This window comes from Nylanderia fulva, unplaced genomic scaffold (assembly GCF_048542155.1).
Source record: "Nylanderia fulva isolate GAGA-0341 unplaced genomic scaffold, ASM4854215v1 Scaffold13, whole genome shotgun sequence".
Taxonomy (NCBI): domain Eukaryota; kingdom Metazoa; phylum Arthropoda; class Insecta; order Hymenoptera; family Formicidae; genus Nylanderia; species Nylanderia fulva.
In genome coordinates this window covers 4,412,753-4,430,219 of record NW_028189518.1, presented here as the reverse complement: position 1 = coordinate 4,430,219, position 17,467 = coordinate 4,412,753, and the positions used below count along the sequence as shown (strand labels likewise).

The following is a 17,467-nucleotide window of genomic DNA, read 5'->3' as shown; positions in this document are numbered from 1 at the left end:
TTGAGTTGCCTTTGTATGATTGGTGCATATTTTTAGATTCACTAATTACAGATCGATCACGTTTCCCCAAAAGTTAATAGTTCTGTTTTCTGAACGTAGTCCATCAAACGTCAATCGTTGTTTTTCGCGCGTGGATATAGTAGGTTGACATTTTGAAGCGTCCAAGGGTATAAAATGTAAACTGATCATATTAAACGGAATTTGTTTCCGTTTCATCTTATCAGTTTTGTTAATAAAACCGTCAAGTGTTTATATTCTATCGTGTACGATGCGAATGAAAATTTTAAGAAACTACGTTTATTATTTGAAAACAAGTGGAACTTGCGTAGTGGTACTAGGGTGAGTTAAAAATAATATTTATATTTGAGATCTCAAAATCATAATTGTGTTTGAAAATACATGCGCATTGATAGAGAAATATTTGTATATTATGCAGAAGTTGCTGGTTCCTGTATCAACTACGACAGCTATCACAAATTGTTCGGTCCGCTGTCAACATAAATGTTCTAAACTTGGAACAAACGCATGCACAGTACATTTATATTGATGATCCTAGATTTAAAGGTAATTTTGCAATATGATTATATTTCTGTTAATTAACAATATAAAAATGTTACTTAATGTTCTGGATTTTCTGTTTCTAGATGTGTTTATGTTTAAAAAAGATGAGGACTTACATGGGTCTGGATTGGAGAAACCACAGAATCTTAGTGATAGATTCAAAAACTGGTGGAAGATAAAAAATCATAAAATTGCATATAAATTATTGTACATGGCACAAAATGGGGATAAAACAGAACGATTCAAAGCTGTGACTGCTCTTAGTTCTTTATTACACTTAAAAGGTAAATTTATTAATTATATATCTGATGCTATTTGTTGTAATTTTTTTAATGTAGCAAGAATAACTTGTCTTATATAGATATTAAAGATTTGTGTGTATGTGTGTGTGTATAATATTTATAACTTTTAGATTGGCAATATCGTCATTTGGCACAGATGTTGGATGCTAGAACAGCAGTAGCCCTTGCAAGAATGTCAAATGTTAATCTACATATCTTTCTGCAACCACCGTATTATCATGTACAATATAACTTACATGTATGTAACACTCATTTAAAACTTAAATATCTTTATTTGACAATTATATTATATTAATAAGTAAAATTGATTTTGTAGGATATATTAGGACAAGTACATTTACTGCTATTACATTTGAATACTTTATGTGATAATGCACATCTCTGTCTTACACAGTTCCTTAGTAAGAAATTCAAAGACTCAAATCGAGTAAGTACATGAATATATATATTGAACAAAGTATTAATTATAATATTACAATAAAAGACAATCGATTTAAAATATATATATATATATATATATATATGTAATTACATAGTATTATCTTTGAAATTATAAATAATTACTAAATTATAATTGTGAGTAAACAAAAATTAGTTACTAAATTATAATTGAGTAAAAATGACTTTTGTCTAACATATGCAATATTACAGTGTTATTATAACTCAGTATCATATCCATGCATAATTATGTATTCAATTTGATGTACAGTATCTTGTAGAGTGGTTTGATCATGATTTGACAAGCGTAGGCCTTTCAACGGACTCAAAAATTGTCTGGGATGACGAATTGCTTAAAAGTTGTGTTCAAGCAATCTGCCATCATTCCTCTGTGGAACAGTATAGTAAACGTGAGACATAAAAATATCATGTAATAATTTCACAGATTGTTTATTCTATATATCTTATTTCTATATGTCTTTTAAATTTTAGACTTGGTCAATGCTGGAGCTTTGCCAATATTAACGGCAATACAAAAGATGTATAGCGATGACATTGAAATTTGCATATTACTCGCGAAAATATTATCCAATTTATCTCTTCACTCCGAGTATTTAAACAGTATTTATGAATCTGGTAAGATAGACTCGCTGATCTTTCTATGATCTGTATCATTTGCATTACTGATAAATTGCCTTTGATAAGGGTGGATCGGCATATTGTCACGTTGGTCCCGCAGCGACGATATTCGTCTGTCAGCACAGGCGATCAGTGCATTAGCGAATTTAGATACGGACGGAAACGAGGGAGCGAAATATCCGCAAAGTGTTTATCTTCTTCATCCTCTGCACAGAATTCATGCAGCCACGAAGATGGATGTTGTATTTCTACATGGACTGCTAGGTGGAGTTTTCGTTACCTGGAGGCAACGCGATGTAGATACTTCTGCACTTGAAGTTACAGGTTCGTCAATATCCATGTATGATCACATAATTCTTTTTTGAATTTTATTTCGTGTGTTATAATAAAAATTATCTATATTTTTTAAATACATATTTACACATACACAATTTTACACATTTAATTGTAGATGCCAATACATTAAATCAAAGTACGGATTATTTATCTGCTATGATTGATGATGATCGTCCTCAGGAATTTTTTAAAGACTTAGCACGTGATTTGCACTTACGTGAATGGAGAAAACTGGGCCAGGATTTTGAAGTGGTATTGGATGATTGTCCGCTAAACACAAATGTTTGTGCACACGGACCTTACTTTTGCAGAGGGTAAATTTTCATAAATATTACCATGTCTTTAATTAATAATGAATTTTTATATACGATATTTTTAGGGATGATGCCTGCATGAAAAATAATTGCCAATCTATGTCTAAATCACTATGTTGGCCTAAAGACTGGTTACCTATAGACATACCATCTTTAAGACTTATTGGTATTAATTATGGTACGAGTTTGTCTATGTGGACTCCTTTCTGCCCAATAGAAAGTGAGAAGTGAGTGTTATATTTATAATACATTTCTTATTATTGCACAGGAATGTTATTTTATTTCAATCTCTTTTCCCGGTGTTTTTAAAATATTGATATTGAATATATATCAATAATTAATATTTAATACATCACATTTTTAATTAGAAATACAATCAAAGAGAGGAGCGAAGAATTTGTTACCAAATTAACAATGGCAAATGTGGGACAGCGGCCACTTATATGGGTCACTCATTCAATGGGTGGATTGTTAGTTAAAAAAATGCTTGTAGAAGGTAAATTCAATTTGCGTATATTTTTTATATGTTTTAATATATCAAGAAAATCTATTGTTATATTGCTATTATTAATACTATTACAAGTCATTATTATGTATTCCTTATAGAGTGGAAAACGGGAGATAAACACGGTATTTGCAAGAATACCAAAGCTATCGTATTTTACGGTACTCCTCATCGAGGTTCTCATGTGGCAGCTCTAAAACAAACGACGCAAATGTTGGTGTGGCCAACAGTTGAGGTTCAAGAATTGCGCGAAGGTAATTTTTTATTGAGAGAGAGAGAAAGATCCATCATTAGTTCTCTAATTAATAAACTACTAATTTATTATTCTAACGTTTCAGAATCGCCACAATTGTTGAGATTGCACGAGGAGTTCCTAGAAATGTTGAAGAAATATCACATAGAGATTGTGAGTTTCGCCGAAACCAAACCTACGCTTGTAACGACGCTAAAATTTCCCTTTCAATTCGTCAGCCTTAATTCAGCAGGTAATTAAGGAATTAAGATGATGTATTAGATTTTTTATATTTACATACGATTAAATTTTAATATAATTTAATGGCGATAAATCTAATCTCTTATCACATGATAATATGCTATATTATACATATGTATTACATATCTTTCCAGATCCTGGCATAGGGGAATTCTTCGAGATTCCACAGGATCATTTATCAATATGCAAACCAGCTAGCAGGTAATTAAGCGCGGTTTAAAGGCATCATTGGTAGAATAGAAAGTCTCCTTAAATTGTATTTAAAAATAGAAGATTCAGAGCACACGCACATTATTCTTATTGAACTTTTATTGAACCAATGATGTTTCGAAACTGTATTCTATCAAATATATGTGATCACATTTTTTTAATGAAATCAATTACAACATAAAAGGAAGAATAATAAATAAACTCACGATATTTCATTTTTTTTTGTGAATAGGCAATCGTTCTTGTACCAAAAACTTTTGAGCGTGCTCAAACATCATGTTAATCATCAGGAAAAAACGACCATCTCGTCAATTGGGAACTTATTTTCACTGGATAAATTATTTTAGGTCTGTATATATAAAAGTTTTATATATTTTTTTAAATATAAATTTGAATATGCAAAGAGAATATATGTATGAATAATTGTACAAAAAATTTGTACAACATAACTTGGTCTCAATATCTTATCATTTATCATAAAATCATTGTCAATATAATCCCTACTTTCCTGTTGCCTAATTCTTTTTTTTTCATACTCGCAATTTTAAATACATTGCAGTAAAATAAATTGGCATCATATATATCGCTGGATGGAGTGCGATCAATTATACATATTATCGATTATTTATTATTCTGACTAGAATAAATAAATTCATATTAAAGTGAATAAAAGATAAAGTACAACAATGAATTCTCAATGACAATTTTTGCGTAGTAATGTGTGAACACAAAGTATTAATATATGTATGAGAATACAAAATAACAAATTCATATATTTAAAATGCGAAGGTGTAGTGTTGGATCTCGTATCGCAAGATATTACGATATGCACATTATTAGAAAAACAGAATATATATTCCAGGATCTCGTAACTGTTTATCCGAGACGTTGAATAAATTAAATGAAATCCATATCAGTAGAAGAAATCGTAATTTTTATTACCGTCAAGTTTAGAAGTTTGTGTCATAATCGGGATAGTGACGGCTGGATAAGTTCGTGGTACTGTCGTAACCATACTTGCTGCTATGCGAAGGATTATAATAATATCCGTTCCATTCCGATCGCCAACTATCGTATAGATTGTACTTTTTGTTATCCTGGAAAGATTTATCGACCAGAATCTAAAAACAATATGTTCGATATAAATATATCACGTCGCTAAATTAATTCACAACGTGTGTCTATGCGCACATTTACCTTATTAGAAGTCGACTCGAAAGACTTATCATTCCAAGAGACATCAGGATCGGTCCATATCGTATGTACCGGTTTTGAATAATCACTAGATCTGTGATTAGACGTGTGTTTAACTATCTCTTCATCATAAATAGTGGACATAGTCGGTTTTAACTTGGATCTGTTTTGTCTATTGACGAGCTGGAAATAGTTTCGTTTGTTAGTTTTATTTCCGATTATAAAAAAATTTCAAATAGTTTTAAATTTGAATTTCAAGTTACCACAGATACGCCAAACACGATAATGAATAGTAAACCTCCGACTCCTATTACTATCACCGCGATAGCCCACTGAGGTATTAACTTATCGTCCTTCTCCATATACTGTGGTGTAATCGTCTTAGGTATCACTGAGAAATAATGCATACATTCAGGAAACAAGATTTTATTTAAAATTAATATTTAAAATATTTAAAAAAAAATTTTTGCGCGTAATGACGTACCTACAAAATCGGTGTATCTAGGATCGATAGTAAAGACTCCCATCCTTAACGCACCCTTCGTACTTGTTTCGTTCCATCGATTAGCATTGTACGTTCTGAGCGAATCGTGGAAAATCACTTTCAGTTCCTGTGTATTTACTTTTTGCTCCACATTGGCCAGTTCGATAAAGTAGTCTACTAGGATGCTGCCTTGACTGAAAACAACCATTATATCTTTTACTCTCATATCAATTTATAGCAATGATTCAACATATAATTCGCTAAAAAGTTTTAATACGAAAATTCTATTGTACAATCTGCATATGAAATTTATTCTAATCATATTTAATTTATTGCAGCATCACTTCAACATTACATTAAACTTAATTACCTGAAGGAGTCGATCCTTATATTTTTATACCAGTTCATTAAAACACTGGATTTTGAGAATATAAAGTCCATCTAAAAACAAAATATGATTTAATAAATTAAAAATATGATTAGCAGCGATGAAAGCTTGTAGGAATCTTATTAAAAAATACCTCTCGTTCCACTTGATTCGCAAGTTCCTGCCACTCACGAGTGTTCCGATCGAACAATTCTGGCACCCATGTCGCGTTTCCGATGATACGTATCGTGCCGGCGACCTCGCATTCATCGTCGCATATACCGGGAGTCGTCGGTCTCGGTGTCGTCGTCGTCGTCGTCGACGTCGACGATGTGCTTGAGATCTCGTTTGTGCTGGGAATAAGCGACATATTCACCGACGCTACTGTAGCTGTTCGCGCAGCTTCCAATAGCTTCTCGATGGAGATCGGTGTGGTGGACGGAGTTGGCCATCCGGTGAACTCTGTAGTAGCTCTGAAATTTATTGACAATGATTATACGAATAAATATTGATGAGATATTGATTTTATATATGCATTAGATACTGTTATTTTATGGGTTTTAATGTGAACTCTTATCAAGAGTTATAAAAAGTGAATAAAATGTATTATTTGCAATGAACAGAGATAGGACATTATAAAATATCGATTTACCTAGTCGGCCATCCTTTCTGTATTTTTGGTGTCACTGTACTAGGACCGTCTCCACGTGCAGTTTGCGGAGTAGTAATTTTATGAATAGGCTTGCGACCGCCTGGTCTGCTAGGAAACACGATCTTCAAGCTGCCGACCTTCTTCGTAGTAGGTGACTCGGCATCGGTCCGTTCTGTGACTGTTACATTCTGTTCGCTATTTGCATCGCCGGTTTCGGTATCTGAAACAAGATCCTTTTTCTTTTGTTCATAATCCTTAGGTAGCAAGGCAGAGATATCGACTTTGGAAGATGCAAAGAGATCTTGAATAGAAGAGACGATCTTTTCGGGGGAAACAGCTGTACTCTTCACTGTTGTCGATGTAGTCGTTGTCTTTATTGTGGTACTTTTGGACTTGGATTCTTCCTCGACCTTCTTCTTATCGTAGTCAGCTGGTAACAGAGATGAAATGTCGACCTTGGATTTGGCGAGAATGTCGCTTAAAAGTGAACTTTCTGTAACAGCTGTGTCTTCTTTTTTCAATTTATATCCTGATGGCAAGAACGCGCTAATATCTTGAACGACAATACTGCTTTTAGGTTTTGCTCGTGGTGTGGTCGACGTGGCCTTTGGCTCTGTTACTTCCGTGGACGTTGTCGGTTTCAATGAGGAAGGCCATCTGAAATTGACCTTGGAAACCCCTGTGCTCGGTGTAGTTCCTCTCGATACGTAATTCCGAGGTAGCAAACCTTCTAGATTGTCGACCGTGGTCTCGAATCGCGGTTTCGCCGTACTAATACCGCCAGCGTGGTCTAATCTCTTATCATTGTAACGTCGAGGTACGAATTTGCTGATGACCGGCGTTTTGATTGTAGTGGTAAAACTCCTGCGAGTCGTCGTGCGATCCCTCTCGGGTAACACGTCCAATTGCAAAGTATTACCGGCGTTCCGGAAACCACCAGTGCCGAGTATGGCGGCTGGTAGAAGATCACTCGACAACCTGGACTGCGCCCAGTCGAGTTTATCGATGATGCTCTCCGTAGACTCGGACGAAGGCAGAGACGTCTTCTTGCTCTCAAGCGATCCGCCGTGCGCCTCCACCTGTTCCACGCGATCTACCACCGGAAACGGCAAGAAACGCGCGCCAGATATACTGCGGCTGGTCTGCACGGAGGCGAGAATCCTCGAATCTTCCGTGGTGATTATCTCCGGGTATTGTTCCGTCGTTTCAGCCGACGACGAAGATGATGGTGGCGGCGCGACTTGCTCCGTGGTCGGTGAAACCGTCGTCGGAACCGATATCGTGCCGTTCACCACGCTTTTTGTGGTCACCACGGATACCACGGCGCCGCCTATCAGGATGGAACTCGGCTCGACGGAGACGCTTTCGTCAGCCTCCTCCTCGGACGCGCCGAGAACGGCGAACGTTTTATCACTGCCTTCCATGGACGCGCCTTGTTCCGCATCATCAAATTCTTTCTCGATTGATGATGAGTTGGTAGGTGATTCGTGTGAGACTTCCTCTTCGTCTTCCTTCTCCAATGCTGATTCTGACGAATTTTCCGGAGTGATGTCTTCTTCCTCGGATTCCGTGTCCGGATAATCGAGATGTTCTCCGGCTAAAGAGAAGGAACAAATAATAATTGTTATATGCATATTATGCTTTAAAGAAATTTATATACTAAAATTATAAATATCAATTTAAAAGATGTCCACAACAAGAAAATATTTTTTTTTATCGGCTTCTTTTTTTAATATCTGAAGAGAACTAATCAATTTTTTTCCTCTTTTTTTTAGTTACTTAAACTCACCTGTGGAGTCGTATCGAGAATTATTTCCATTTTCGTATTCATCGTAATAATAATATGTATTGTCGTACTGATTCATCGGGGGATCTTCGAGGTAATCTTCATCTCTGGAATTGTCTCTCGCTTCAGTATTCGACACGCTGCTGGTTTCTGTCGGAGATCTCTCTTTCTTGGTTGCACTATTGTTGATATCAGAGGAATCTCTCTTCTCCTCGACCTCTTCTTCCTCGTGCTTATCATCTTCGTATTCTTCGTCGTACGTTAGTTTAGGTTCCTTCTCCCCCTGTTCCTTCACGTGATCCTCCTTTTTCCCCTTCGATTTCGAAGCATCCATTACATTGTTCTTGTCTAGCGAATGCACCAACGATGCATCGCTGGCCTCATTGCTGGACGGTGATGCATTTCGGTCTTGCTTCTCATAGACCGAATTTGTTGGTATCAACTGTGAGAGTTTGTCCCAAGATCGAACCGTTTCTGAAAATCAATGATAAATTGAGTGAATAATGTTAGCAAGAAATATTTAATTTTTTTACATATTTCTTTTTGCAGATTTAATATCTGATATACTTTAAATTTTAATTTAGTTTATACGTGGAAATTTATCTTACAGTCAAGCATCAAAAATCTTAAAGGAAGCGAAGATACACTTTTATATTATTTTCTGCAGTCCCGCAAAAATATTCGAAAAGGAAATAAGATTTTTTTAATTTTTAAAATTTAATTTTCTCTTAGATATTTATTTATATACAGTTTTACTTATAGTTAAAATGTTAATGACATAATTTATTCAGGCAGCGTTGTTCTTCCTGCATTTGTATTTGCAAATCTACACGGAGAGAAATTTCTCTTCAAATTTATCCTGAAAATCATAGTAATCATGGAACAATTGTCGATTAATTTTATATCTTATTGTATAGATATTAATATTTTTATTGTAGTAAAAATATTAATTAGAGAATATAGGAAAAGTGAAACAAAGTTTTATGTCGAAATAAAATTTCCTCAGACATTTTATGAAAAAAAAAAGAAATGTATATCTATTTAAAACGCTCAACGCTTTCTATGTTGAAAAAGAACGTTTAATTACGTTTTATATCCTTTTTTATAATTATACCATCACATCGTAAATTTAATCATAATATATAATATATCGATTATATTTCACTGCAATAGAATATATAATTTCTTGCTCTTATCTGGCTTTCTTAATATCAATAAAAATTACATTCTTATAAAATTCTTCCAATACTATCCCACAATTACCATGATTTATTTCAGGGTAAATTCTAAGAGAAAATTCTCTCTGTGTATATTTTACTCATAAAGATAAAAAATTGTATTGTATATTTATCATTATATGTTTTTCTATATAATTTTATTCTTTCAGCTTACATAATAGCTCAATTTTTTAGAAACAAAAAATGATGAGCTGAATAGCGCCGCGACTTATTCTCGCTCTGCATTAATCGCGGGAAATCTTGACGCTTTTCAGCAGCCGATTTTCGACGCTCGTTTCCGTATAATTGTGGTCCAAAGTACATGAAACGATACGACGGCAGTTATCCCACCCAAGCACAATGCATCAGAACAGAATGCATTATCGTAGCAAGGTGAAAGGCGAAGTATCGTGCATTTCGCTGCGGTAACGTGCATTTAAACGAGTCGCGCAGGCATAATTTATTAGCGGAGGGTTTGCGCAATATAAATCGGATAATAATCTCCGAGATGAATATAACTGTGGTGCACGAGTCGGAGGAGGCAGCTCTTGGATACGCCTAGATGAGATAGAGAGCAACGAAGAATACCGTAACGAGTACCTGCGATGTTATGTGCACTGTAATAAAGCCACGTGAGATACACATCAATTTGCGGCGTGTGAGAGAAAGGAAAACGAGGTAAATTGCATAATATATTTGTTTACGAAAATAATTAAAGGAAGACACACACAATGATATTTTTTTATAATTATATCCTGATCTCAAAAGAGTCTCTCATCTCTTTCTCTTTTTTTGTAATATTATTATTTTAATATTTCTTATACTTGTTTATACATATAATTCGTAATTAATATTTTATGGATTTAAATAATGTAATTTTTATTGGTATTAAGAAAGCCAGGTAAGAGCAAGAAATTATATATTCTATTGCAGTAAAATATATTATATATTATGATTAAATTTACGATGTGATGGTATAATTATAAAAAAGGATATAAAACGTTCTTTTTCAACATAGAAAGCGTTGAGCGTTTTAAATAGATATACATTTCCCTTTTTTTTTTTTTTTTCATAAAATGTCCGAGAAAATTTTATTTCGACATAAAACTTCGTTTCACTTTTTCTCTCTTCACTTTTTCTATATTATTACAACTGTTTTCCGCCATCATTACATAATTTCTAATCGATTATAGACCTTTGCGCAGCGGTTGAGATAAAATCACTCTCTCTTTTTCTCTGTTTGTCTACCTGAGATTCTACGAGCAGCCTCGAGATATGCAATTTAATCCTAAAGTCTCTTTTGTTGTCCACGCGGTAATGTTCGCCGTTATGTCGTACTTGTATTTCAGTGTCGTAACTAGAATAGTTCCGTAGGCGTGAACGGCGATCAGATCGACGACGAGACCTCGAAATCTCAACGCGAATATAAATTAAGGCGGGGTTATACGCTACTCTCTCTCTCGCGATTTTAATCTCGCGAGATGTTTCAGCTCGACCGCATGTCGCCGTATTTCTTCAATGCACGATTTCGCTGGAAATTTATCTCGCGCGTAGTTTATTTATCGAAAAACCTCGATAAAAAAATCTTGAAAACCTTGATCAATTAAACGTTATTAAAATTAATTATTCGATAAACAGCGCGGTAATATAATGTTAATCTGTAAGTACATGGAGAGAATTTTTTCTTAGAATTTACCTTGAAAATTATGGTAATTCTGGAATAATATATTGGAAGAATTTCATAGTAAAATTAATCGAACCTATTTTATATCTTATTGTGATAGATATATTAATAATTTTTTTATTGTGATAAAAAGATTAATTAAAAAACTTTTATAAAATTTTCCACCATATTGTCCTACGATTACCACAATTTTTAGAGTAAATTCTTGGAGAAAATTCTCTCTCTCTGCGTACAAAAGATTTAAAAAATAGTAATGAAAAAACAGGAATTTTCTTCGTGCTAATTGTGTGCGGAAAGAAACTCGCTATCGGCGCTCTCTTAGCAAATTTCTATTTCCTCTTATTTTAAAACTCGCAGAGAAAATTACGCGATTTCTACTACTCGCCCGCGGCTTTCTCTCGCACAAACAGCCACGTGTAATCTACAATAAAATTGAAAAACGTTATAAAGCAGATGCCTCCCCGTTTTATCGCCCTCGTAGATACATATATATGCATTAATCACGGCAATGACGCGCGTCCTGTAAAAAGACCAAGCACCGGAATGATGTACGAGCGTCGTCCGCGAAACGATCGCGTTTTTTGCCGCGCCTCGTCCTGGAGCCGCGTGAGTTATGCGGCTGCAAATAGCCAGGATAATTATAATTACGTGCCGTCGACCGGCCGCGATCGCGTTCACTACGCTTTTACAATCGGCCGGGATTAATAGATCGGCATGGAACGGGTATAAATTAAGGCGGGATACGACGCGGCGCTACTCTCTCGCAGCGTTGATCTTACAAGGTGTTTAAAGCATCTCTCGCCTCTCTCACTTCGTTGATACATCGCCGTGAAACCGACACGCACGACCTCGGGCTCTGCTTAAGGTATATTAATGAAAGAATCAGGCATATAAAGAAGGGAATACATAGCGTTATCGATATATGCAATAAAATAATGACAGTAAGAGACGATGTTCCCACATCGAAAAGCGAATTAATGATTGGAAGATTTTATAATTGGACTATTTACTCATTCATTAAATTGAATTAGCAATTCCGTGACCGTCAGAAATATAGGTCGACAATGACATGAAAATGAATTAAGAATATATGAGGTATAGAAATAAAATGCAACATTAATGCAAGATAATAATTGTAGTAATTTATCAGATCTGACTCAAATATAGAATAATAATTTCAAACGTGAATAAAATGACTTGATAATTTCCGTAATGCACAGAGAGAATTTTTCGTTATGTCACCGCAAAGTTCACTATACAAATTTTATCATGTTTGGTAATAAGCTGAAAATCACCATGCTGCGTATTAAAATTATCACAAAGGAACTGCATTGCAAAATTTATATAAAATATTTTGTCACTTTTTTGGCATCTACTTAAAACTCTTAAAAAAATCACAAGTTTTTAATATATTTTATTTTAAAATTATTGAAATTTTACTATATATTTTAGTAAAATTAATCAAACAGATTTTTTATATTTTACTGTGGCAGATATTAATATTTTTATCGTGGTAAATATTAATCAGAAAAACTTGTAAAATTCTTCTACCATATTGTCCCATGATTACCATAAAATTCAGGATAAATTTTTAAGTAAAAAATTCTCCCTGTGAAAAAAATATTTCAAAAATGTGAATTTTAATCTATTGCTTTTGCTGCAAAGACTGCAAGCGTCCTAGTTTTGTTGCCTATTCTTAATGTCTCTTTCATTACACCGTGGGCTTTAAGGTCACGATGTGAAGATGCCTTGGTCGAAGAAAAAATCCACCTCCATAAAATGTTAATTACATATCGTGCGACTATGATTGCTACCTCGCGCGCGCGGTTAATTGACGTGCATCGATGATTGTGTGCAATCGAATCGATCCTAACAACGCTGCGAAATTTTTGCGTAAATATAATAAAAATAATACAAGTGAGTGTGTGTAGATTAAACCGCGTTTTATTCTTTTCAATCAGCTGTTCCCGCGCAATAACTCATTCGCCTATTTGATCGTGTACTTTTATGTACTTTAATTATTGGTCGTATCCTTTGAGAAATAAAAGTTTTTTTTTACATCGAGACGTCGTGTAAAGGATATTTACACACGTCTTTACGATAACAAGGATAACCAGGATCAGCTCTTTGCAAACCGAGCTCTTCGAGAGAGCTCGAAGCCGGCTATATTTTATACTCAACGGCAGATATTATCGCAACTGCGGGTGATACGCGCGAATAATGAAATCGCGGTAATAGATAATCAGTTCGCATTACTCAGGAATGGGATTAATGACTTGCGCGGTAAAGATCCTTGTTCAACTTACTTTCAGCGGCTAAACGGAGCGCGACTGTAAACGTTCATGTAATGCATTTTGCGTAAAAAAAAGATCTATTTTTTAAAAATTATAATTCAATAGTGAATTTTTTTTATTTCCTCCAATAATAACATTAATATCAATATTAAATTACAATCATATCTCTTAATAAAAAATATGTCTCTCTAGATATTAAATTGCTGAATAAACCCGCATAATACATTGGTATCATAATTAAACAATTTTTTTTCGTAATACAATTCGTAAAAATTTAGCAAGAGAAGACAGTACATTTTGAAATAAATTCAATTTTCTGACGAGTGATGACGATAACGAACAGAGACAATACTATGAGAATATTACAAGATTATTATGCATAGTACATCTTATGCAACTTGGCTAACTTCTCAAAATGTCTCGCGCAATTCCACGCATTGTGAGCAGACCGTAAAAGACACGGGGTCTGATTTTTTAGCGCATGTTTACGAGATTTAATTTTAATCCTTCGAATATAAAGAGAGAACGTAAGATTCGCGGTGTATTGTAACGCGATTATTCAAGCGGAATCCTTTCCTTTTCAGCCAGGCTGACCCAACGCGCGCAAGCTTTATTTCTTTTTATTCAACGTCGAACATTAAATATATGTATCGTTGGCGTAATTCGAAAACTCTTACATGGTCAATTTACCGGATACTTCCTGTTACTTTCACGATCGGGACAGGGTAAGGAAGTGCTCGATCGAAGTGTAACGCGCGGAAAAGGTATGAAAAGCTTAGGCAACGAAATTGCAGCCGTTCTCCTTTCGATCGTCCTTCGATTCGAGCTCACGGTTGCTTGTATGTTAACTTCTTAAGTGCGATAGTAACTATTTCACAACGATTGCTCAAATTTATTTCATGTTGAATTTAAACATACAGTGTACGCATATATTTTAATATCCTATTCTGATGTAGAAAGTAAAAAAATAATCTCCATATAATCCTTATTAATCTTGTTACAGATACTTTCTATCAAAGTCTTTTCCTTTCGATATATTGCTCAATCATCAAATGTAACAAGTATGTAAAAAAAAAGTATATCCGTACATGTATCTTAATGAAATAAATTGAATAGCTTTCACTTTTATGGATCTTCTAAGCTTTAATTCCTCATCGATACGAGAAAGTAAATCTGCTCTATAATTTAATATATGATATATCAATCTTTGGCTAATAGAAAGTTTCATAGTTCATTAAAACATTAAAAATGTCGTTGCAAAAAAAAACTGACAAAAAATGATATCAATTAAATAACATAAAGGAGCTTAAAGGAATTTCGCACGTTCCATATAACCGAACGTTGAATGATTCTTATCGTTGCAGGAGACATGCTTTGATTACTTCAGTTATATTAACACGCAAAGTCCCGCGTGTAAAAAGTCGTTCTCAGAAAAAGGGGTCATTGCACAACTGATGAAATCACAGATATTTCCTACTGATATACGAAAGGGAAGCCCAGATCCGCTTAAACTTTGTCACTGACATTTGCGCGAGGTCACGTATCTTGCAAATGTGCTAATATTATCGCGCGCCTCTCGTAAAGAAATCTTGCTCCATTTCTCGCGTCGCAAGAAAACGAAGTGAGGAAACGAATGTATATATAATAATGAATGCGTGTGTTACAGCAATACTTGGAGAGCTCTGATTTTGACGTTTATTGTACCGTGAAGTCTCTTTTATCTAACTCGCTCGAGACGCACGCGAACGCGAATAGTTACGTCTTGTATATGTTAAAAGAGAGACGAATGTTTTGCCTTTGTACATCGAACTGCTGCTCTACAATCCTAGTGAAAACGGGACCCAAATACGGTAAATGCGTGTGTGTCATACAAAACACTTGCACGAGGTGCACGCACGAAAGGGTATGTACTTTCTAACTCGCGGCGAGAAGTATTTCGTTCCTTGAATGAAAAACATGTTTTTAGCGACTGATTTGATCGGTGATTATAGCTCTTGTATAGTGCTTGATGTGAATAACATGTATGATAAAATCTTTTATGTAAGAGAAAAAGAGAGAGAAAGAAGTATTAATCTCCTTAAATCGAAATATCATCAAAAAATCTAATGAAAAATATGCAATCTCTAAGAAGATATTTTTTTTCTTCATTTTGATCAATGTATTTTATCTTTTTTCTTATATAAATACGCGTAAAATTAATACAAAGAAGACGCGACAAAATTTGCACTCGAGATCTAATCAAATAAATATTTCATTAATTAACATTGCATCATTTGTTTCACCCCATTTTTAATGGAATATTAGTTACATGTTAACAATAATTATTGCACAAATTAGGAGTATAGTATTGAAAGGGAAATAGAATTTGTATCTTAAAAAAAAACATACACGAAGAGAATTTACTCTTAGAATGTACCCTGAAAATCGTGATAATCGTGGGGTATTTGAAGAATTTTATAAGAATATCTCTGATTATAATATTTATCACAATAAAAAAAAATATGTACATAATTAAATTAATCGAATATATTTTTTATATCTTATTGTGGTAGATATTAATATATATTGTACGATTACCATGATTTTCAGAGTAAATTTTAAGAGAAAATTCTTTCTGTGTATAAAAATTATACGTCTACACCCATACGCTTGTTAAGTTAATGCAATGTAAAAATTGTATAAATAAAAGAAAAACAGGAGCGAAGTGAAATAGAGTGTAACGAGTATGCAGGTAGTAAATAAATAGTTATAGAGAGTATAGACGAACAGTAAGTAGATAATGCATGCATTTATCCTAGATTTTTTTCCTAGTTGTTTATGTGATTTTATAAACTTTCTCTAAAATGAAGATCTCTTCAAAAGACTGCCACTATTCTCGAGGAAAGGTCGAATCGTTGCTATTACGTAGAGAAATTCGCTACGCATGTATTATTACACTTTCTCAAATTCGCGGTTTCATTTCCGCAAAACTACATGTTAACATATAATCTTGGAAAAAAGATTAAATTTACAGTGACCATGCAATTATATATTGCGATTAAATAAATATAAATAGAAATATATATTCAACTTTATAATCCAAAACCACTACTTGTTTCCGGTTAAAAAAAATCTGTGTTTTCATAAAATGTAATTTTGAACAAACTAGTGCCACGCCAACAATTATTTTTTCATGTTATACAAGTTTGATCCTAAAAAAACGTGAAATGTAGCCAAGTAGAAAAAAAAATAACCACAGGCTATTTTGTTAAATAAATCTCTACAATTATCTAAATCTTAGTCTATTAAATATTATCAAATATTTAATATAAATTTCAAATTTAAAAAATGATTAGCTGCGTAATTCTATAAATAAAAAAAAAGAAATTCTAGGTTCTCATAAAAATATAATTCTTTTAACTGTAATTACTTCAATAATATATGATTCGTGGTATTTTACGCCACACGAATGCGAATGCAGAGGATTCTAACTATATAATAATGTACATTGTTGTTTGGCAATCGTTTCCTTCAGGGAGCACAGGCTAATACATTCTTGGCCTCTGAATGATGCGTTAGACTTTCCCAATCTCGCAATTTCGCTCGCGATGTTGCGAGGTGTTTCTGATGACTACCATCCGTGGAGGATCATCATAAGAGCGTCAGCAGATGGGCGTCATGAATCAGATTGCATTGAGAAAAGGCGTCACTTCTCTTGGAAACGAGCCGCGCAGGGAAGGTCATTTTTCTGATTGTGAGTGCATGTAATATTTCTCAACTCAACGTCGATGCTCCGAATTCCTTGGTCACTGTTCCGTGTCGCGTGCACGAGAAATAACGAAAACGAAAGAAAAAAAATAAATAAAAACCCTGGTGCGCGTTTATACAACGAAATGGAAAGCGCGGAGGATCTGATATTTCTTTCGAAACAGATCGACTATGAATTAATGTCTGATACAAATCGTGTATCTTGAATTATTTCGCAAGCGTGTATTGTATCGTGACAGATGTA

At 34.1% G+C, this 17,467-nt stretch overlaps 2 protein-coding genes across 6 annotated transcripts in view; one reads left to right on the top strand and one right to left on the bottom strand.

Annotated features, from left to right (window-relative positions):
• Positions 1-149: 149 nt before the first annotated feature.
• On the top strand, positions 150-10,243 carry LOC114932499 (protein SERAC1). 4 transcript variants are annotated; one of them, XM_085479825.1, is made up of 16 exons: positions 203-339; positions 437-564; positions 645-845; positions 974-1,101; positions 1,180-1,290; positions 1,573-1,711; positions 1,794-1,937; positions 2,007-2,264; positions 2,392-2,590; positions 2,656-2,817; positions 2,959-3,086; positions 3,197-3,349; positions 3,434-3,580; positions 3,723-3,789; positions 4,031-4,145; positions 9,774-10,243. In XM_085479825.1, the coding sequence occupies exons 1-15, from the start codon at positions 269-271 to the stop codon at positions 4,143-4,145; spliced, it is 2,151 nt and encodes a 716-aa protein (XP_085335951.1). In that variant the 5' UTR covers positions 203-268; the 3' UTR covers positions 9,774-10,243. The 4 variants fall into 4 exon arrangements, with proteins under 4 accessions (XP_085335953.1, XP_085335951.1, XP_085335952.1 ...); XM_085479826.1 differs by lacking the exon at positions 9,774-10,243 and adding an exon at positions 9,669-9,760; XM_029304732.2 differs by lacking the exon at positions 9,774-10,243 and adding an exon at positions 4,358-6,958.
• The window catches only part of LOC114932497 (uncharacterized), a 21,512-nt gene continuing 6,576 nt past the window's right edge, over positions 2,532-17,467 (bottom strand). For both annotated transcript variants that reach the window (XM_029304730.2, XM_029304731.2), the window contains 8 exons: positions 8,285-8,755; positions 6,496-8,092; positions 5,998-6,316; positions 5,847-5,917; positions 5,477-5,670; positions 5,256-5,383; positions 4,996-5,175; positions 2,532-4,919 (listed from right to left, as the gene is read on the bottom strand). In XM_029304730.2, coding sequence (XP_029160563.1) covers positions 4,749-4,919; positions 4,996-5,175; positions 5,256-5,383; positions 5,477-5,670; positions 5,847-5,917; positions 5,998-6,316; positions 6,496-8,092; positions 8,285-8,755 — 3,131 coding nt within the window. In that variant the 3' untranslated portion in view covers positions 2,532-4,748. The remainder of the gene's footprint in view (positions 4,920-4,995; positions 5,176-5,255; positions 5,384-5,476; positions 5,671-5,846; positions 5,918-5,997; positions 6,317-6,495; positions 8,093-8,284; positions 8,756-17,467) is intronic.